The sequence below is a fragment of the Carassius carassius genome, chromosome 38 (assembly GCF_963082965.1).
Source record: "Carassius carassius chromosome 38, fCarCar2.1, whole genome shotgun sequence".
NCBI lineage: Eukaryota > Metazoa > Chordata > Actinopteri > Cypriniformes > Cyprinidae > Carassius > Carassius carassius.
The window spans coordinates 13,807,110-13,831,304 of NC_081792.1; the positions used below are offsets into that span (position 1 = coordinate 13,807,110).

Consider the following 24,195-nt stretch of genomic DNA (forward strand, 5'->3'; position numbering starts at 1 on the left):
CCTTGTACTAGGCAGGGATCGGAGAAAGCACTCATATCACTCTGTGCCCTGGTATACATCCCCAAGTGTGGCTAGAGGATGTTTTCCTTTTTAGAAAGTCCTCTCTGTGCTACAGATGAGAAACAAAAATAATCTAGACCCAAGCCCATGTGCTTCGTGATCTCAAAAATTAGGGAAGAACAGCAAAGTATACTGGCACATATATGTTTGTTTACTCGAGATTTTAAGGAGTTTTTGTCAGTGAAAAGTGTTTTTAAAAGGAGAGACTTTCATTCTGAATGAATCGCACTAAACTTTTGTTGGTATATCATCCTTTTTTTTATAACATACATTCATTATTTATGAACAATAAGATTAGTAACATGCAACAGTAAAGTGTTTAGTTAATATGGCTTCAAAGAAAAAGAAGTCTAATTAAAGTATGTATTCATTATGTTAGTATTTACTTTAAACTGATTAAAAATAAATGATTGCATTGAGAATCTCATGCAATTCACCATTGGAAAAAATGAATATAAGTAAAATTTCCAAAGAGTTAATAATAATAACCATGAAAATAATGTTAAAAATTCAAAATGCAAACATCCTAAAACAGGCTGTATTGTATGTAAAAATGCAAATATGCCATCATGTCTTTTTCCTTATTTTTTTTTTATTTTTTTTAATTGTATTTTTATTTGTGGGGGTTAAATTTTACATATAACATGTTCTTGTGAGATCCGCACCCCACTTAAACATAACAAATTGGGCTGTTTTTCTGTCCGATTTAGTGAATTTTAGGTAATAGCGACTCTTTCCCAGGTGTTTCCTGCTGTAGTTATCTATCTGGGAAAAACAACAACAACAAAACATATCTCTCCTAGGCCTTTCAAATCTTTCGAGTCAAATGTGTTCCCAGCAGAGCACACATACAGTACATCTTCCTAAGATCTCAACCGAGTATGTGATTATACTCATCAGCACTTATTGCTTTCTGCCATGCAGGGCACAGTCAAAGCTCATGATACTAATATGTTTTTTAGCCATCCTTTCCTATAACATTTACCCTGGAAACGACATGGAGACCATCTCGTCAGATACTGGTGATACTGCTGATATTCCTTATGGCACCTTAATGAGCATCGGAACTCAAAGGAGAGTCTGAGAGAGGCTTCTTGACAAATGTCAATGGGCTCAATCTCAGCTCAGTGCACCTCTGAGCATCAATAACTCAGTCAGCATCCCAGAGTCTCGGCAGTCGGGTGTATCCTACTGGAGCACTGCATTAAACAGTGGCCAGGCATGAAGTAGCAGTTTATCAGTCAGAGGTGAATAGCAATCGGTGTGGGCATAAGGATGGATATGGAAATGCTTTTGTAGGCAGTTGAACGATGATAAATCAATCTTGCGTGTTATGACAGCGAAAGGGCGCATGATTGTGGAGTCTGTTTGTGCGTGTCGCTTCGTACTGGACACAGGATCAGCTTGAAGTAGGTGTGGTCATGCAGTGGATTTGTGCCGAACCCTGCTGCCTTTGATCAGTAGACTGGAACCTGGTGGAGAGAGAAAGAAAGAGAGAAAGACTGAGTTGAACCCAGCTGTGGAGGTCACACCGAAGGTTCCAGCAGAGGCCTTAACCCCTCTCAGGGATAAAATGACAGGCTGGTGAAGGGAATAAATGCCCTTTGCCACCTCAAAACATTTCCAGGCTTCAAGAGAACAGATATACATGTGTGGGATGAATAAAAGCTTGGCTCATAATGGATTGATTTGATGAGATATACACACGGGCATCCTGCTATTACAGAACGAGAAGGGCTTTTACATGGCGAGTTGATTACATTAAAAAAATTTGAATCCATTTTGCAGTAAAGTTTGCTTTTAAACCCTCATTCGGGGAACATTAGTGCACGCTCTATTGGTATTCCTCAATCGTTCCACTGAGAGGTTTGCTCTAAACCTCTAAACTAAAGTATTCACACTTTGGTAATTAATTTGGCGCAAAACACTTAGTATACAGAAGCAAAGCAAAGACCTTTGCTTTAAGGCTTCTTTTTTTCCCTTAAAACCTGTGACACACCAAACCAATGTAAAATACCAAGTGGTGACGAAAGCTGACTTGTAGCCTGGGCCAAAAAGTTGCACTTGTACACAGCCAACAGTCATCTATAATGAACATTCTGTGCCTGTTTGAGAGGAAATAACTGTCTATACCAGCAGATGGCGGTAGTCTATATTGATCGTTCAAAAAGGGGCAATCAAAACTGAGACTGTAGATATAAAACCTGCAGCGCTTGTATACCATTTTAAATATGACTCATGTTGATCAATTGGTCTTCATTTTCTTCATTCCAGATAGCCATGATGTTATGCAAATATGTGTATTTATTTTAATTAATTTTTTTTGCATACTGAAATGCTTAGGTAAGATTAAGATTAATTATGAAGTAAGGGTTTGCGAAAATGACTAAAAACGCTGCATTATGTATGCCAAGCCAATAGTTGGCATTGTCACTTTGTAAAGAAACTCTATGTCTCTGTATTACATCTATTTTTTTTTTTTTTTTTTTTTTTACAAATTAACGTTTTGTAGTTTACATAGAGGCAATAATGTTAATGTTTTTAAAAACTTTCTTTGAAACCCGTTTTCAAAAGTTTGCGTTTTCTGCCCTCTAAAACGTAAATGAACATCCAAAACACATAAAAAGTGTTCAATGCTTATTTAAAAACACCGGAGACGCCGCAACAGCTAAAGTCTGTCTACACTGGTCGAGACACAGCGACCGCTGAAAATCATTTGAAAATTTGAAAAGTCAATACGTCATACATAGAAAGCAGTAGCAGTGTTCTTTCGGGAGTTTGTCGTCTCGCACCACTCCACATCCAGTGTAGACAGCATCACTAATCATAATGAGATCTATATTGTTTTTGTCGCACTGCGTCCAGTGACACGGTGTTAGAAGATCCTTCTATGTGCCGTCTTGACTTCATCGTTTGCTTACTTTTGTTTTTAGTCTAATGCACTGGTTTGCTAAGCTGAACAGCCAATCAGATACAAAACTGGTCAGATACAAAACATGTTTTGTACTGATGGTGAGATTAACTCTAAGCCAGGCCTCGGTCAGGCCTGATCTCTGCCTTTGCCTGTCTGCTTGCTCCATTTAAACCCTGTCCCTCATGTCAGCTAGAGTCTGGGCGATGCTTAAATTCTCCACCCTACATAATGAAGACTGCTCCCAAACGAATTATCTACTGATAAAAATCATTCAGTGTAATAAGCTACAGAACTATGAGGCTGCACGACAGGGATATTGAGGTCATTTTCATTATATTTGATGTTATTGTGCGAGCTTAATTGTGGTAGTTGTGTTGTCGGACAAGGATTTTGTCAATTCATGGTCTGTACTTGCTATTTATTATTTTTTTCTTTTTTCTTTGCAGGGCTGCTTATGGTGATTAAAACACTTAAAATTAATTCACAGATATACAATTTATAAATTCTGATTTATTTTTATTTAACTCTAATACATTCTATTTTCTGCTACTGGGTCAACTTCAGTGAAAGTATTATTATTATTATTATTATTATTATCAAAATGACTGCATATTGAAATATGGATACATGGGGTAAACTGGCAAAATGGAACTTGCCATTAAGCAACTGTTAAACACATTAATGAAACATCAAACGTGTGTGTGTGTTTGTATATATATATATATATATATATATATATATATATATATATATATATATATATATATATATTCATTCATCCATGGAACAGCTTGCCCCAACCTGACATTTATCTTGTTTTCACAGAATTTGGTTCTATATTTAAATGGAAATAAATTTGCAAATTACTTGATTAATATTTTTACTTTAATTTTACCTTTATGTGATGACAATGAATGTACTTTTTAATGTAATCAAATGTTTTGATTTTTTTCCTCGTTTTCATTCATTTTTTATAAGTGTACCGCAGGATGCTGATCGACCTGATTCATTGCACTGAATATGTATCTGTTGCTGTGTTTAGCCACTGTTTTTATATGCAAATGCACAATGTTTATTATTTTTTCACAGAAAATCTGAGTGGAAGAGCTTCAAATATTAATGCTTTTTATTCAAAACAGCAGCTGTCATTTTCAACCCATTTTTGGAGTTACAGAGGTCTTGGCCCAGACCAGAAAACACAGTGCTTCATCAAAATAAAATAGACACAATGCAGCACACGGCCCTCTACATTCCCCTGTGTGGTCCATTAGAATGTGTGGGTCATGAGTTTTGGACCCAGCTGTCTGATTAAATGGACAGATTGACTTCTGACTCAGAGCTGTTTCATCCCGCAATCCTCCTGCACCTCAACCCACCCACCACACACAGACACCATACACACCCCTGCATGTGCACGGAAACCTTTGGCCTGGTTTTGGCTTATTTTAAACGTGCTTCCAGCATGCACAAGTTCATCCGTGTTTGTTGTATGTCTGTGTGTGTGAGTGTTTCCTGCATTATTGAGTCTGAACCTATATTACTGAAAACAATAAACAAGAAAACAGTATTAATCTTCACCGGCCTCTGACTTGCGTTGTTATTTTGAAGATGCTATTTCTACAGAGCCTCTCTGTATTATTAAAAAGCAAACTGTGAGCTTGTAGATTCTTGTTGATACTTGCAAATATGGTACAGGCACAGTAATTTCTCAGTTGGATGTTTCCTTTAATAAACAGTCAAATTAAACCAGATATGGTCTGTAAAATGACCCACAGGTGTGAAATAACAATGCAGTGCATTGGCTGTTGAATGTGTTTGGAAGCTGCTGTGTATTATTGCTATGCAAAAAGGGAAACATGTTTAAACTATTTTGACTGTCAAAACCCAGCATTGAATAGTAAACCCTTTTAAAAACAGCATTGGTCCCCTTGATAAGCAGGCAAGAAATATTTTTGACTTGAAATAAATATCTTATTTTGAACTGTTACATGAATCAGTAAGGCAGTAAGGAGTTTCTTTTGTGCCTTGCAACTTTGTAAACATCTAAAACTGTTTTAATATTTAGCTTAGATCTTCCCTTCTAATTTTCTTTCTTTCTTTTTTTTTAAATACACTGTAGTTTTTAAAGCCAATGATTTCAATGCGAGTTATTTGTCTGAAGCACTTTTTGAAGGTTTATTTGCTCTTGTATTTTCTCTCTGCTCCATCTTTTCCATTCTTGATCCTAGGTCCTCTTTCAAAGAAACAGAATGATGATTTAGCTGATAATGACGGTGCTGAGGATGAAGGTATTTTTTATTTTTTTGATGCCAAACTGATGCATGACAAGGAAGCCTCCAGTTTTTTTTTCTTCTTTGTTTTTCTTAAATTTCTTGTCCTTTTTTGAGAGTGGAGATTTTTTTTTTCTTGCTCGTTTTTTTGCTGGATGTGTTTTGTCGTTTTTGCTTGATGTGACCTGTCTCCAGTCATTCCAGATACACATAACTGTAAAAAAAAAAATAACCCTTCATAGGTTTTTGCTTGAGTATTTTTTATTATCATTTCCTTTTAATTTTATATGTTGCATCTCACCTAAACAAACCAGAAACAAGCAAACAAACTAATAATCCTAATATTAATTCTTAACACCCTTTTCTTAATTTTTCAACCCTTATATAGTTGAAAAAAAAAAATAATTCTAAGGTAACCCCCAGTTTAAAAAAGAATCTTCCGAAATTCAATTGAAAGCCTTCTACAAAATTTTCCTATGCAACATTGTATGTTCCTGGAATCCAAAATGCCACGTCTGCATATCCATCAGACTGTGCATCAATAGTCATTACTGTCCAACCGTTGAGATGACTTTTAATTGCCTGATGTTTAGTGGTTGTGCAAAAATCTATAGAGATGCACAACAAATTAACACATTGATTAAATGCCTGAGCTGTACACCGTAAAAGGGGTACAAAAATCTAATGATAATAATCCCTTAGTGACTGTATGTGATAAAAGCATTTCATTTCGTGCTCATGACAGAACAGAAGCCCAGTGAAGACTGCCTCCTGTATAATCAAATGAAATAAGAACCAATTAGAGGAGGCTAAAACCAGGAAAGAGCCTGCTCGCTTTGATCTGCACATCAAAAGATTACAGCAACACAAATATACAGTGTGAGTCCCACGGTCTCTTGCATGAACTCTCTTGAAAACCGATGGAGTAATCCTCTTAAGCAGGCCTGAGGATATACATTACTGGGAAAACGCTCATCGCCAGCATCGGCCACAAACTTCAGCATCTTCAGAGGCCTTCAGGACACTCACAGCTGCCCATCAAGTGTATGTCAAACCTACAATGGCAAAGTCTTGCCAAAACCAGGAGATTCCTAATGACTGTTTACATGGTTTTTCAGATCTAGTAAGATGTCTCCAGTGATCAGCTGTTTCTTTGAATTGTAACAACGGTAGGCTACAACTTTTTCTTGTCAGAGATCTGCCATAAATCCCAATGTGGCCCATTGTGTCAACCTCAACCTTCCTTGGTGTATGTACATCAGCGTTGGGAGGCTATTGTGAAACCATTACTCAATGGAGTTACATCATCATGGAAAGTAGCTAACTGCATTTAAGCTAATTTTTTTAATTAATGAATTAACATATAAAGTCACAACTTTGGACCTGAACAGATAATTGCACAGATTTATTGTAAATGAAATTAAACTAAACATGAAATAGTTGAAAAAAGTCATGAACAACATTGTTTAGCTACATGTTTTGCTATTAATGATCTAAACCAGGAAATTGTTTTTAAATGCTACGATATAAAAGAAGAGCTTAAAAGAATGTGCTTCACGTGCAACACAGTGTTATTAAAAGTAGTGCTAGCTTGTTTACTACAATACTTGTCGTTATCATGCTAGCTTGTTTCCAGAAACCTACTGTACACTGTTTTGACTTCCAGTGTTAACACGAAACGTAGCCGTGGCTTTGCTAGTTAGTAAAATATTAGTGGCATCACTAGTTTCATTAATTTACTCCCCAAGTACATTCCTGATGTGTACTTAAATAACATATACTGAAAGAAATGTAAATGCAGTGTGTCAGAATACTCCAAGCTCAATGTAAACTGACAAAGTGTGCTTGACATCAGCTCTTAGCTTTTTGAAAATCTGAATCAGACGTTAAGCCTGGTTCACACGGGACGATTTTAAAATTGTCGGCCGATTTTCCAAACCTGAGAGACCCCACACACGGCGATAAAAAAATTACGGGTCTAACAGTTTTGGTCGTACAGTGTGTGGTGTGCAGCCACACGGCAAAATCAACACATCACACACGAACCGATTTGACTCCCAAGCATTCCCAGGTCAGACGGGAAATCTCGCAAAATCCCTCGAGATCAAACGTGACTTCAAAGTAAACAATCATGGCGGACGAAGAGGATGCAGTGGCCATAGTTTGTGCTTTGTTTGTAACCGAAAAAAAACATAAGAAAAACAAGAAAAGGCGATGGTCAAAGAAGTGGAGACAAAGTCCTCCATCTCCTACGTCCACCGGACTTTCTGGTGCGCCATGCCGCCGGCTGTTTTGATTTTGTTTCCCGGTACTTCCTCGCCGCCTCGTCACCTCGCTTTCTGATTGGCTACACGCCACAGTCCACAGGCTGCGTGATCGTTTGTCCTCGGGGGACACCACACACGAGAAGAAATCGGGCCAAAAAAATCCAACATGTTGGATATCCCCGATTTGAGATCGGAGCAGTCCCGACGTCCTTCCGAGCAGAGGAGAGCAGTCTTAACACACCACACACGGCAGGAATATTTGATCAGATTATTTTGCGATAATCGGAGCATCCTTAAGATTGTCGTAAGGTGTGAATCGGCCTAGTTATCCTGCCGTGTGAACCAGGCTTTAGTTAAAACAGGACATACCTAGAAACAGCTTGACCTAAATTATCAGTTTTCATCAAGTTTTGCTTGAAAGTGCCTCAGAAACACTTTTTATTCCAATGCATGAGTGCATTAGTGTAACAACGAGCTAAACATTTAAGTAAACACGTTTATTCAAATTCCTGAGGCCTATCTATGCATGCTTTTTTTGCTAAGTGGAAAAGGGCCGCCGTTTGGCTCTTAGACAGCTGCAGCTGATAGGGCTGAGAGGAGACACAGAGCGCACATTAATTATGTAGACATAATGCTACCTTATTACTGCACACTGCTTATACCAGCTGCCGTGGCATCGGCGACAGTTCTCGCCAACCAGCTCCTCTGATTTTATTTCATAGATCCAGTAATTGGCTTGATCACATCAGTGGCCCACTCACAGATATTAATATCTATTCTAATTAGTTTACATTTTTGTTTTTGATATAAAAGCTGCATACGGGCCATACACCGAGATCATCAATCATACAGAACTCCAAATGGCAAGGGATTCTCCAGATATGACTATTTGCTGGAGATTTACTAAAGCAAACTATCACCAAAATCAATAGCCACTTTTGACACGTTCGTTAATCTGGCGCTTTAGTATGAAGGGTACAACGTTTATTGACTTTTTCATGTAATCTGTGGCAAAAGGCCCAAGAGACAATGTAAGTATGTGGTCAAAAATCTGAAGAATTTAGTAAAAAAGAATCTCCAAAATCATGTGACTTTTTTTTTTTTTTGAGTACATGATTTGATCATCTGAAGAATATTTTAACTGTTTTTGTCCTTTCAGTGGTAGTCAGTTGGTTCCAAAATAACACTGGACCCCACTGACTTTCAATGTATGGACATAAAAATATGTTTTCAAAATTATCTTACTTAAACCCTTGAAAGAGCATGGTGCATGCATAGGTCTCTGCAAAACACAGCTTAGCATTTTTAAGTCAACATAGTCACATCTAATCAGTTAAAGAAAATCTCCAGTCATGTCTTCATTCAGGAGTAACGTTTTGGAAAAAGGCCACGGTATACTGGATATCTCATTGCCATTTGACATATGACATTTATAAAAAAAAAAACTTAGAACACTACAAACAGACGGGTTTGTGCATGCACACATGAACTCTGGCCTGCTGATGAAAAGTATTTCTGTCAGTCTGAATGAAAATGACAGGGATCAGTGGAGTATTCATGTCTCTGAGGAATCACTTCCTGTCATTTCCTCCTTCTGGACACTGATAGACTGGGCTAGTTTACATTCTTCTAGGGCTCATGGGTCAATCAGTTCATTCATCAAAATGACTGTAAGATATTAAAATCGAATTATGCTTAATTTAAAAAAAGCCACTGGATTTTATATGAATCTTAAGATCTTTTTTGACTGATTAAAGCTTAATGAAGCACTTTTTCATACACAAAGCCACAACACTGCCGGGAAAAGAAATGATGGGAAGGGAAGTGGTGAGACATGAAAAGGGAGGAGATGAAGAAGATATGGTCTGATAAAGAAGAATCCATTGAGTCTTGTATTTTGCAAGAGGAAGACCAAAGGGATGGAATGTTCCAGGAAATCTCACACTTATTGCAAGAGAAGAAAATAAAAGACAGAAAAAGATTGAATTGAGACCAAAAGAGAGAAGATCAGATATTACATGTCTGACAAAGAGGAGAAGAGATGGGATGAGGAGGTGAGACGAGAAAAGAGGAGATTGAATGAGAAAATAAAAGAGATGAGGGAGACATTTGGACACCTGAATCAGAAGAACACTGAGGATCTCACTTTGAGCATTTGGGAAGAAGAGATTAGACAGGGCAGAAAGGGACGACACAAGATGAGACAACATGAGGCATTACGTTACTTGATGAACACATTTTTCTTTTTTTTAAATCAATTTTCAAGAGTTTAAGAAGATGAGCGGGACAGAAATGGGTGAGACAAGAATCTTGCTTTAAACATTTAAAAAGAGAAGAACAAAAGCGATAAGAGGGCGAAGTGAGAGGACAAAAAAGGGACAAGGCAAAATTTAACACTGATGAAGAAGAACTACTGTATTGTGTGCAAATCTCAGTTTAAGCATTCTGGAAGAGAAGAACAGAAGCGATAGGACAGGATGGGGCCAGGTGAGACAACATGAGACTAGAAGAGACGAGACAAGACGAGGAGACATTACGTTGCCTGACAGAAACAAACCGATTGTGTGTTTTGCATTGAGTAATTTGAAATTGAGGAAATGAAACCGAACGGGAAGGAACCTCAAAAATGAGTTAACTGAGATGAGAAGAGAAAACAAATGAAAATGATGTCAACTGATTAAAAAAAATTAACTATTGTGTGCACATTTGGCAAGAGGAGGTCTGGTTTAGGGGCCTTAAGAAAATTGTTTTAGAGGATGATTGGTTTTTTTCATTAGTTTTTTTTTTTTTTTAGCTTGTTACGAGACATCCCTGAAGCACGTCCCTGCACGGCCAATAAAATAACCAAGATTTATGTGAGGGCTTTGCAACCATGATGAAATGGCACTCTCCCTCAACCAAGACGAAAGTTATCATCTGCATCACATTTGTATTTTGAAAGTACCTCCCTCTCGGACAGAGACCATTTTCCTAAAGTGGATTACTTTGCTTAAGCAATGTATGGAAATATAAAAAAGTGTGCCATTTTCATTGCTAAAAGAAAAATGGATCTGAGAAGATGAGGTGAAGACTTGAGATCCCCTTATTTTAAGTTTGGCCAACTTGTTTCTAAGTCATGTTTCAAAACCTTAGTTTATTCAAAGCATTACATCAGAAATAGAATGCCCATTTTAATTCAACTTTTTATTACTGACAGGCCCATTAAAAAAAATAAAAAATCATTAAAAGTAAAAAAAAGTAACCGAAATTTTTCCGATTACCAGGAACATGACATTCATATTGCCTAGGAAATTAATGAGCTCATTTCCAAAACTTGATCTTGTCTCAGAAATAAAGCCAATGTGGCCAATTTGAGCAAAATGGGTGCCCTCAGCTCTGAATGCATTTCCAGCTGTCTACAGTGATTTGTCATTTAATAATTTCTATCCTCCTTTTTCCAGACATTCGTGAAAGCGGGAGCCCCAAACCGGTGATGGTTTTCATTCACGGAGGATCATATATGGAAGGAACAGCAAATATGTTCGATGGAAGCATCTTGGCCAGTTACGGCAACGTCATCGTCATAACCGTAAACTATCGGCTTGGTGTGCTCGGTAAGCAATTTAATTTTTGCTAAACATTACCCAACATGCATCACGGTTCCCGGTCAGTGTCCTATGCGATAAATTCTGAATGGCTTGTTTTACCTTTGTTTCTCTCCACTGAGGTACGATTTTCCTCCAGTGAAAGATGATTTAGTTGCCTGTGAATAGCCTCAAGCTCATAAGCATAAAACAGGTGGAGTGGCAATGTTTTCCACAGTGGTGCGCAAGGATGAAAACGTATTATAGAAAAGTTTGCTGTAGTTGTAAATGATTTAAGGCGTTAGTAAATTCCAGAACTATCAAGGCTTTATGGCCTTCCAGTTTCAATCACAAAACAACAACCTCTAGCCTGTGTGTGTGTCTCTCTGACTATTTCCTCATCGCTATTTCTCTACCTCTGGCAGTTATCATTTTTCAGTGCAACGTATGCATGGATATAGCCTAAACTGGATATTTTTACTTGATGGAGATTGCCTCAAGCAAATGGCATTGGATTAATAGGATTTGTTTATTTTCTCTAAGATAAGATGTTTACCAGACTCCAGTTGTCTAGATATGAAGCATCTGTCACCAGAGGAAAGTTAAGTGTTATTTTGATGAAGTATATTGCAACAGCTGCTTTTCTCAGATTGTGTCATCGTTATTTGAATGTGATGTTCTTATACATACGTATCATGTTCATGATAAATCAGTCAGTGTTTTCTTCAACTTCAGTGACAGTGATATTATTTCTGATTAAATTGATGGAAACTTTTATTTCGTTAACAGCTTATGGAGAAATGCATCTCTTGAGTGAATGTACAGTAACTGAAATAAGGGATCTGACAAATTATTTCTAATATTTCATTTTCTGTATTTTTTTTACCTAATCTTCTTAACGTCTGCTCTTCATACAATGGCAAAGAACCCTTAGCTAGAAATGCGACACTGAACTTAACCCATCTGTGCTGTCAACAGTCATTTTAAATTTTCAGTCTGATCAATTTCATAGTATCTTAAATACCAGCTTAGTGTTTAAGTTGGTTATTGGCTGATTATTGGGGAAATTGTCACTGTGATTTGTCTTGCAGGGTCAATTTGATCTTCAGTAGTAATAGCATGAAAGAGTTACGCAATTAATGTCTGTCATAGAGATGACTTGTCAATGAAATAAGAGTTATAGCTCACTATAACTCGTCTCCTGTCCAGTTTGTGGGGTGTTTGTTCAAATAGGCTTGTTAAAGAAACATTAGCAGGTGCTTCTAGTCTTAACGGGGGTTTTTATTGTCAGTTTAATGTTGGTGTTCAAATCTGTACAGTAAAAGACACCATTTTGACCAGTAATGGGATGCTGGAAGATGCTAATATACTGGTTGCATGAGGCATCTGTTAGTGTGTGTCGTTAGCCTGAGCTTCATGAAAATTCAAGAATGAATGCATGAATTCTGAAATTAGCCTCAGTTATTTGCACCAGAATCATCACAGTATAAGTCTCCGTTGGTAAATGAGGTGCAATGTGATCTTTCTTCACTAATGATTCAGCTTCCAGCCATCTTCCCTTAGTTGCCCTTAGCTTTTTATAACAAATCCACTGCTAATGATTAGCTTTTTTTTTTTTGCTAAGGCACACAGATCCATTAGGGGGTTTAAGCATGTGCCCACATGCCTCAACCCTTAATTTATTGTTGCAATGTTTTTCTCAGGCTTGTGTGGGGTTCGCCTAAGCTCCGGAGCAGCCTCTGGGAAAGGTGCTGTAATGGTGAGAGGGCCTAATGGATTATAGCACTGCACACAGTCTGAGTGTCATTATCAGAACTGTTGTAGATTTATGGAGCGAGTCGCTCTCGTCATGCTCCCCTAAATAAAACTGCTCTCCGACAGCTAATCAGCTTGCATAAGGGGCCTGTTTTACCGAGTACCACCATCATATCCCAATTCTCTTTAGCAAATATCCTTTAAATCTAGCCAGTAGTACAAAGTGTTAAACCTAAAAAAGCACCACACCAATACGGAATAGATAACTAGAGTTAAGGTGTGGTTACGTTAGCAATGTTTTGACGAGAAACAAATGGTCCATTGTCCATTTATCAGTTGTTTGAAAATATATGCTCACAGCTCACAAACTTTGGGTGACTATATGTCCCAAATGTCCGGGTTTTGGCTTTGTTTTTGTTGCTTTGTGGCATGTGAGAAGATTGGATCTACAGAGAACGGTCAAAGCAATGCAAATACACATACTGTACCGTAGCCATAATGTAGGACTGTAGAGAGCATGTCAATAGGAAAACCAAGCAAAAACCCAGACATTTTAGGCAATTTAGAAGTCCTGGCCAGGACACGTCTGGGAAAATGAGGATGTATGGTTTGGTTACCCTAAGTTACTTCCACTCCATACAGTTATATGTTGGTGAACGTAGTTCATTTGCATGACCAACTTGCCTGTTTAGCTTTTTAACAATCTGAATTCTTATTGAAATGACTTGATTTCACCTGTGAAATTTCACAGAGCAAAGGTAAAATGTGACTTTTAATAAATTAAGCTAGCAAAAAAAAAAAAAAAAAACCAATCTGCCAAATTAAAAATGGTTTTCCACAACCCTGCTAAAACCCTAAGCAGGTTTAAGATGGTTTTGGTTTATTTAAAATAATCATGTCCTTGCCAGTCTGGTAGAACAGTAGAACTGTTAACTAGATCTAAATGGGTTGTGATTGGAGTCACCAGTGCTTGTTAGTCAGTGTGAGTGGTTGGCTAGATGCTGCACTGGTGTAAAACAGATGTAATCAGCAGCAGAAATGTGTATGTTCGCATGCCAGTTAGTTCGATTGTTTACTTCTTTGTCAAGACTTCACTACATTTCTCACCTTGCAATAATTGGTTTGCTGTTTTGCTTTACTCATTCCAAGTGGCCCAGTGTTGAGGATTATTATTTTTCATGCTTATTAATTTTCTTCTCCCTTGAAACAAATACCCCTGATGTTTCAGTTTCATTAGTCTTTTGCTTTCTCCAACCTCCACCTCGCTCTCGCTTTCTCTCCACTTTTTTTACTCCAGTGCTGCATCCTTTATCACCTTATCTCTCTCTCTCTTGTTCCCCTCAGTCATATGCTTGCTTAAGTGTAAGGTCTTTAAAGAAGCATGTATAATGTCTGACCCTATTCAGGAAGCAGTGTGTCTTGGGAGATGCTTTATTGGAGGGTGTTTACTAATCTTAACAAGCATTAACAGCTGTGCATGATCTCAGCTGTCTTGTGTTGAGTTGGCTGTTCAGTTTACTCATACTTTTGATCTAGGAAACTACAGCCACCTGGAATCCCTTGAAAGACATAAAAAATTATGTGTGTATCTATTAATTATTGTGGACATCTTTTCATAATAATAGTAATACAAAATAAATAAACAAAAATGAAATGAATTTAATTAAAATAACATTAAATGTATATTTAAAATTCAATATTAATTAAGTAACATGGAATGTGAAATGTTTAACATGCAAAATGCTATCCTGTTTCCTGTTTATTTTAATATATAAAGTTTTAGCATTTCAAGTATTATTATATCCAAACACACACACACACACACACACACACACACACACACATACACACACATATTTAATAATTTAATCATTTAGCAGGCGCTTTTATCCAAAGTGACTTACAAATAAAGACAATAGAAACATTAAAATATAAAATATTACACAAAAAATGATCTTGAGCACCAAATCAGCCTACAAATGTGACACTGAAGATAATGGAGTAATGGCTGCTGAAAATACAGCTTTTCTGCCTTTTTGTAAAGTTCAGACTTAAACAGTAGGCAACATGATGTGTGTTTTCTCTAACATGCTACTGCAACCTATGGTCTTGACCTAGCTTTCGTGCTACCCTACAGATTTACTGGTACTACCCAGTAGATGTAGTAGTGTATGTATGTGCATGTGCCTTAGTCTAAGTAATGGGTCTCATTTGTGTAGACTGGTGGATGCATTGGTAGATGGCAAAAAGTCAAGCGACAGAGGACATCTGCCATCAGAGAGGCTTTACCCTGTGAGTACTGCTAACCGAAGGGATTAGTTCAGCCTGCAAGAGTGCAGCAGATGTCCATCTGGGCCCACTCACTCATGGCTCCTCCTCTTCTCCAAAGTCTCTCTCACTTCCTTTTGCTTTCTCATTCCTGGATTTGGCCTGGTTCCACTGACATGTGGATTGCCCCAGGCTACACTCAATGTAGATATTAATAAGTAGTCAAATCTGGTGTGCTGTTAAATCCACAGTGGAAGTTTGACTTCGTGATTTCATGCATTCCTGGACTTAAAGCATGAGTTAATGAGATTGTGATGACACTTTTCTCTCTGTGGAGTATCATAATCCTTAGGGATCTTGAGAAGGGAAAGGGCTGAATTCACACTAGAAGTTTTTGTGCTGATGAGAGTCTTTTTGACGGCAGATTTCTGTTTGTTTTTGAACTTAGATGAGCACCAGAAAATCACACGTTTTACCAGGGATATCAAAATCATAGATTCTTTCGATGGGTGTGTGCCATTCAGAATTAAAATTAAAATTCCAAATGGAATCATTTTAATTATTCCAATTCCTGAATTAAATTTGAGGTAGCAAACAGAATGAAAAATTGTAAGTTATATTTAAATACAAGGAATTTAAATTAAACTAAAATAAAATTCATAATTGCTGATTTTAACTTGAATAGCAAGACTAACTTTAAATGTTAACATTATAAAGCTATGTTCAAAAGTTTGGGAAATGATGTTAAAAAGCCTTAAAGTTTGCAGGTTCAAAATTAATAAAATAACTTTTTTTTTTTTTTGGACCAGAGTAAATTTAATTTACGACTTAACTTCCCAGAATGCATACCTTGTGTTGAATTTCTCATCCTGTCATTTGAATTCAACTTTCTTTGGGATTAATAATAATAATAATAATAATAATAACGAATTAAAAAATGAAATAAATGACTTGCTGCTCTAAATTTATTTTTATATACTAATTTTCAGCTACTATTTCTCCAGTCTTCAGTGTCACATGATTCTTCAAAATTCATTTTAATGTTCTGATTTGATTCTTAAGAAACATTTCTTATTATCAATGTTGAAAACAGTTGTGCTGCCTAATATTTTTGGGATATTTTTTTTCTTTTCTTAGAATTCTTTAATGAATGGAAAGTGACAGAAATCTTTTGTAAGATTGTACTTACCTTCACTGTAACTTTTGATCAATTTAATACATAATATTAATTTATTTTGGGGGGGTCTCCCTTACCGCAAATTTTTCAATGGTAGTGAATGGAATTGTAAGATGGAGCAGGCTAACCTTAGAGTAGTTTGGGGAAGAAAGTGATCTGATTTTTGAGGATGAAATAACTGCCGGTACCTTCAAGGTTTTATTTACTGTATCAGGGAGAGAAATCAAACTCAAACCCAGTTGCAATTCACGGCCCAGAGCATGTAGGAGTCCTCTCTCATGTCTTTGACTCGTTGTCAGCATGACCACCCTCATTTCCAGCCACACTGTTAAGCAAGAGGGTAACAGCAGATGGATGTGTCCTTGTGCCTCCATCCATCTCTGCCATGGAGTCAGAGATTAGCCAGGTCCGCTTCTGGGCTTTTCAACTGGGACCAACTGCCACTGCGAATGATCAAGGTGCTCCCCTGGATTCACGCGGTGCTGTAGCTTCTTCCTGGGAAAAACAGATGGACATGTTTAACACCTCAGAAATAAACTACGCTGTAGGACCAAAGCCAGGGAACCCTCTGAGCCAGGATGGATTGCATGTAAACCATCTTTGGTTTGGTGCTTGGAGTTTTACCCCCCATGCATTACATTCCATTACAATTCCCATGAAGATTCCATAGAAATGCTTTCCCTTTCTACAATACATGTAACTGTTTTGGCAAATTTATGTTGAAATGATATAATAATTCACCTTCTTTCTTCTGCAGAACATAAAAGTAAATATTTTAAGAAATGCACAGTGGAAATCAATAGGCACTAATGTCTAAATGTTTTGGACCCTATTGACTTCCATTGGACAAAATCTGTTGAATAGTTCAACCAACAGAGTAGTTTGCCTTCTTTCATCTCTGGAACATTTTTGAGAAATGGACTGAGGAGGTCAGTGGGCACCAGTGTCCAGTTGTTTTAAATCCTGTTGACTTTCATTGGACAAAAAAAAAAAAACCTGTTAAATGATTCTAAATATGTTCTTTTGGGTTTGGAATGACAGAAGAATGAGTAAATGATGGCTGAATGAACTAACCCTCTACAGCAATAGTATACTTTTGGATGTTGCCGTAAGTCCTGCTGTCTTGCAGGCGATATTTCTCGGAGATGTGGCCATGCATACTGATTGAGCCGTCTTTAAATGCATCTTAGAGGTCAGAACAGGGGACGCCATTGGAAAATAACTTTTTTTCCCAGATTTTCTGTCAGCATTTTCAGATGCACTTTTATCAGTAAGGGCAAGACAGGACAAGGCACATTTGTGGGGAGCAGTCTGGGTTGTGGCTATCTTTGGGTTTTGATATTTTGTGTCCTATGTACTCTGGAAGTAAGAGATAAGTGAAATTAGGTTTTATACTTACAAAGGTCTGTGCGTAGATCTAGGGCCAGAGTGTACGGCCGGTACGTCTCAAGTCGAGATTGTAAACGGGACTCTGAATGATCCCTCTGCAATTTTGAAATACATTGAGTTTTGATGGTCTTTCCATCTTGTCTGTTTATGGAGCTTGCGTGGACTGAAACATGGTTGATTATCAGGATTAAGATCACCACATACTACAGAACCTTGAAGTAATTCATCCTTGTCCTTGTAACTTGCCTCAATCCTTCACTGAGATTCATTTATGATTTTGTTGCTGAGGAGATCCACAGCTGTAAATTTCCCTCAAATGCAGTTAATCTGCAGTTAGCCTATAGCCCGAACAGATAAAGATTTATATCTCTAGTCACCAGCCCCAAGCTTCTTGGCTCTTGTAATTCCATTTATTCTATTTGGCCTCAACAAAATCTTATTTACTCCCCTGGTTTCTGAGCTACCTGCTTTTTGTGTGTTTGAAGGCTCCAATTCTGAAGTCTTATGAAGTTGTATATTGTACCCGCTGGTGTTCAGAACACCCCCACCACCTCCATGGTGCTCTGGGCCCACTTACGATGTTGTGAGCCAATTATATTATGGTTAGTTTATCTAGAACACTTTTTTCTTCACATACTGTAGAAGCTGCATCAAAGCAAGGAAAGTTTTTACAACAGAGCTACATTTAATGAATTTAAATTTAATTGCTTTAAAATGTCATGAAGTGCATCTATCTATCTATCTATCTATCTATCTATCTATCTATCTATCTGTCTGTCTGTCTGTCTGTCTGTCTGTCTGTCTGTCTTTCATGAATAGTTTACAGGGATTTATTATTTTTATTAATATCTTTATGTATTTATTTATTTTTATTAAATTACTTAAATTATTTGGCATATATAATAACAAATAATATAAGAATATATGAACAGATAATATAATAAATAATATTTATTATTTACAATTCTAATTATTATTATTATTTTATATTTGTTTATTAAATGGCTTAAACCCAAAATATATTATTTGTTCATAAATTTTATAAAACCAATATTTATTATTGACAACAAAAACGTTAACTTCACAAGACTATTATTATTATTATTTTATATATAAAAAAGCATTGTGCCATTGACCTAAATAAAGATAAAAGTATTGAAGAGAGAGCTAAATTGCCCACAATATCATCATTGTCTGTTTGCATCAACAGTACAATTTTGCCCCAATACAAACTCCAGTACTGTACATGATGTCATTGCTAATGGGTGGGCCTTGAGATCTGTGTTACACTGCTGGCTTAAAACATGCAGGGATGGTTCCCTACATCAGCTAAGCCTGTCATCAGTAAATCATGAAGCGTTCACCCTTCACCCGACATGCAGATAATGTCTGCAGTGTGCTGTGAATCCGATGACCCAGCATTATTATTGCCCTTGAGTCCCTGTGCTCGCTTCGCTCTCTATTACAAATATTTTGACTGCTGTCCTTGAGTAACGTGTTATTTTAGTAAAGGCATCTGGCATTGTCTATTACCTCAGAAAATCCAGAAATCCCTTTGAAGGTCAATCTCTTTTCCCCTTTCGGCACAGTGATTATTAGTCAGCCCTGCTAGGGAAAAAATGCACTATGGAGGATTATGACAGGAGAGCTGTGGGGTGGGAGTTAAGAATGAATAAAAAAGCACAGAAAGGAGTTAAAAACTAAATGGTATGCTTAAAGTTCTATATACAAACGTCAAAACTGGTGACGCAGGTGTTTTAGAAGCTACAGCTGTTTTACATTCTGCCCTGCTGGTTCTAATTACTAGAATCATCAAAGAAAGAAATGCTGGATCATTGATATTAATCTCTACGATTATTACTCATTCTCTTTCCTGTATCCGCACAGGAACGTGTCGCTGAGGTGCAGGGAAATCAACATCCATCTTCATTCTGCAGCCGTGCAAGTCTGTTGCACAGCGTGCAAAGCCATGGAACAGATTTTCAGGTTTCTACCAAGAAGGGGATTTACAGATACTGGCCTTACAGGCCCATAAGTGCCCACGCTGGGTCAGGAGGAGAAGTGATGTGAAGTGTATTTTATAGCTCATTTGAGAGTCATATTCTTGTTTATATAGTAACTGTCCCCTTTAAAGACTGCTGACATTGGATATGGCAGTTGCTACTGGCTGTCCAGAGCGTTCTACCGCAGAATTGAGCTGCATATGTGTATGTTTATATTAGTTTATACCCTCCACAAGCTACCGCCCAACATATTTTGCTTCGACCCACTCTTAGTTTTTTTTCTATAAATCTTCAAGGAACACAGAGTTTATAAAAAATTAAGAAAGTGCTTAATGGAGGCAGATTATCTAGTGGTGCAGTTTGTTGCAATGCCTCTAGAAAATACATTTTGGGCAGTGATAAACAATGCTGCCCACCTGTATGTCAGTAACTGCTAAAAATACAGTGCACACAGAAAACAGAGCGAGTATGGTGTTGTCTTTCGCGTCTTGTGCTTGAATCCTTTAAAATCGCTTGCATGTTTAAGTTGGCAAGGCTTAGAAACGTGCAACTGATAAACATTTTTGACAACAGCAGTGCCCCAATCGGACCAATGACAAATACATTTGCCTTGTGAGAAATCAATGGATCTTCATAAACAGGTTCTTAATTCTGCACATACTGTACATTAGTTTGTTCCATCAGCATTTTCACAACGTATTTTAATATTTTATATTTACAGATAGTAATCTTTACATCTAACATATTTTTAGCTGAATACACGGGATGTAAAAAGATAGCAGAAATCTCTGAGCATCTCGTTTGACAGTTGCAAACCTTATGATCTTATAAATAGCAGTCAGAACAAAATCAACTCTAAAATTAAATCGAAAATGTACAGTATTGCACATTTGAGTGTTTGTGTTTGAATGAATAGCCCCATTGATTCTGACTAACCATTGATGCTGTCTGAGTTGAAGCTGGTAGAAAGCTAGCACTAACGATAGATTTGGCTTTTTGTTATGGTTTTTTTTTTTTTTTTTTTTTTTTTTTTTTGTGTGTGTTGTTCCAATACAAACAAAATAAATATTAGAATACCAAATCATTTATAATTGCAATGATTTTCTTGGAGAAGTAGTGCGTTACCTGACAAAATGCAGGGGTGCCAATATTTTTGTCCATGACCTATTCTTTTCTTTTTTTTTTCTTTAAAATAACTGAATACTTTTATTTTGTTAGAATACATTAAATTATCAAATGGCAGTAACAATATTTATAATGTTTAATAATTTATACTTTATAATATAGCAACTCAGCATATTATAATTTCTTCTGTAGGATCATTGAAGATTTAACTATTTTAATTATTATCAATACATAACAATGCATATTTATACGTCTAGTAGTGACTATTAAGTCTCCTCTGTGTCACTTACATGGAGAATGGATGGAGGATTTCTCAAGGACACTGGCATCTGAGAGCTTCGACTCTCCGGAGGCTCCTCGTGGGATTGTTTGTGGCAAACGTTTCTCGTGCAGAGGGTAAAGAAGCTGTTGGCTGGCAGGACATCAGCCCTGGCCAGTGGACAGATGTTAAAGCTCTCCATAGATTTCCCACGATCCTTGTGTGCATTTCTTTAGCATATAGAGGGTAGAGAACTCGCTCGCTTCAGCAGCTTGCCTCTTTTTATCGCACGGAAGCATCTCTTTATTGTACATGCTTTGTTCTGGCAGTCTTTTCAGAAATTGGCAATCATCATTTCTCACAATTTAGATTGTTATTTTGTGCCAGTGCAGGATCACAATGATTTTGACATCAGTGTCCTGCTGTACTCCTGATCCAGCATTGCTTTATGTCAATCATTCTGTCAGTCATCTACCAATCTGCAATAAACATGAGTAAAATGCTGCTGTTAGGACATACTGTGTCTTTTTTGAGGTTAATACTTGACAAGACAGAACGGATATTTCTTCCTGCCCACAGCCAAGAGCCGGTTAGTTATCTGCCAGTCATAATTTTATTTGTCAAACATATTATTTTCTTGCCAATGCACAATGTTGATGTCAGAGATGGCATCAGTGATGTCTTTTGTGCGTGGAGACAATTTGCCGTGACAACCCTTAGGCTCACGCTGACATATCCTTGATTATTTTCATGTGCCAGTGCTTGAAACAGTCATATTGCATTGTGTTTATGCAGTGCTAAACATTTGAAAAGAACTTACTTTGTAATTTGTCACCCATCAGTGTTTTTCTGTTTTTGCATTCTGCTTTGATTGTTGACACATAAATAGCGGTTTTCCGAGATGGAGCGTAAACTGAAATTCAGCCAATGTGAGCAAAACAGAACCTACATTTTTTGACAAGCTCAAATTCATTCCCAGTGACTGGCTGCTGTCCTGACTTGAGGAGCCAATGTAGGGGTGGGACATTATCTATGTTTCATGCTTAACAAGCAACTCAAAGCACATTTTATTAATTTTTGGTAATCCACTTATGTGCATCTTTCCAACATGCCTGTATTTAAACCTTGTGAAGCATACCCACTGCTGAAAATCTTCAAGGTAATCGATTTTTATACTTTAAAAGATGTTCACGTATTCATAGTTTACCAAAATGATTTACTATATGTCTTTTTATTCCGTTAACATCACAGTGAAATTGTGCTTTTCGGGGTAAGATGTTTTGGGTAAGATATTATTGTGCATTTAATATTGATTGAAAAAATGGACACTTAAAAAAGAAAAAAAAAATCTTACAGACATACACTGCCATTTAAAAGTTTTTCAGTACATATTTTTAAGAAATATACTTTTATTTTGCAAGAATGCATTAAATTATCAAAAGTGAAAAAACCTTTATATATATATGTATATAATAATATTATTATTATTATTATTATTTATATAGTTCTATTTTCTTTTGCTCTGCCCTATTCCGAATTGGATGCAAGTACTGATTTACAGTTGTGTCTATCTCCGTGCAAAACTGGCTTCAAACATCAGCTCTGTGGTGAAAACATTGCATAGCCGAACGGGGACTGATCGCATTTCAACATGGAAACATTGTGAGGGTTTAAATCTAAACAGTTACCTGTGCATGAAGTTCCCAGGGATCTTTGTTATGTAAATGCAAGGCATTAAGATTGAATCATAAAGCTTTTGTTCCCTTATTAATGTAATTTTCAGCTAAATAGACTCTATTCAGTAGGCACAATCACATCACCAAATTATTTATAAATTATTTTTTGTGTATATCATTCCGAGATGTTTTTTATGCAAGCTTGAGGGTCTTTTTCATTTTTTTATGCATATTACCTTCTAACAAATTTACTGAACTGAGGAGTATAACCAATGAAGCAAGAGTTGTTTTGGCATAGATATGCTTCCACAATTCATTGTCATTAACAGAATTCATCAGAGGGAAGGCAAGCAGAACAACTCTAGCTTTTTCGTAGAGGGAAGAAATCAAACTCTGTCTGATTCTGAGAAGCAATAACACTGGGAAATGGTGGGCAGCAATGCAGTGAACTTTGTGGAGCATTCTCCTTGCCTCTCCTCTATCTTGTGCATTTCATCAGTCAGGCCCTCTTGGTTTATGTGTTTTTTAATGTAATTTCTCCACACAAATTTAACTATGAAAGATTGTTTTCATTAGCAGCTGACAATAACTGGGATATTTAAACAGATGACCGGGTTTCAATTTCATACCCTTGTCACTGAGACAGAATTGTACCACGGTGCCAAATCTACCGATTTAAAGTTTTTATTAGCATCCTGGAACAGGTGATGAAGATCCCTGTTCGGGAAGAGAGGGGCGATGTGTTTTTACATAAATAAAAAAAGCAAGTGTAAATTGGTCATATGTTACAGACCACTTGAATATATGATTATGAAAATATCTATATCTGTGATAGATTTTCATAGTGTGGAATCCAATGAGGCAAACTGAAAAGCTTTACATCTTTCATAATGGTAGCAAATAGAGGAATGGATGCACAATATTTTAAGAGGATATATTTTTGAATAGAATATATTAGCCAGTATTAAGAGTTTTGTTTTTCCAGTTCCTGGAAATGTTATTCTATGACGTTAAGAGTTTCTTTCCCCTCCATTTTTTAAATTGTGCATAGTCATCCCCCCTATTTTTACATTTAGATTACCTTTGCCATAATTTAATGCTCATTAAGTAATTAACATCATTAATAGTCTTAAAATAGATTTTTCCACTTTTCATATTGTGCATTAATGTTGAGTTTTCTAAACTCATTAATAGCATTTAAAACAACAGTTTTCCCCTTATTTTTTGTATTTCATTTCTCATTTATTTAGACAAAATAGTACAACATTTAAATATTTTAAGTATTAAAAATGTTGAATAATTGCAATTTGCATTTTGCTAAATCATTGATCTTATTTAGTAGGCCCATTCAGTAAAAAAAGAATTAATAGATGCAATAATTTCTGCACATTAAAATCTCCACATATATCCCCCTTTTTTTTAAGCTGCTTGTCCATTTCTACATTTGCGCTTGATGACAAATTAGGGGC

General features: G+C 36.7%; 1 protein-coding gene across 4 annotated transcripts in view; it reads left to right on the top strand.

Annotated features, from left to right (window-relative positions):
- LOC132119388 (neuroligin-1-like) overlaps positions 1-24,195 on the top strand; it is a 320,010-nt gene that overhangs the window by 144,701 nt on the left and 151,114 nt on the right. For all 4 annotated transcript variants that reach the window (XM_059529287.1, XM_059529289.1, XM_059529290.1 and 1 more), the window contains 2 exons: positions 5,203-5,262; positions 10,952-11,104. In XM_059529287.1, the coding sequence (XP_059385270.1) occupies positions 5,203-5,262; positions 10,952-11,104 (213 nt within the window). The remainder of the gene's footprint in view (positions 1-5,202; positions 5,263-10,951; positions 11,105-24,195) is intronic.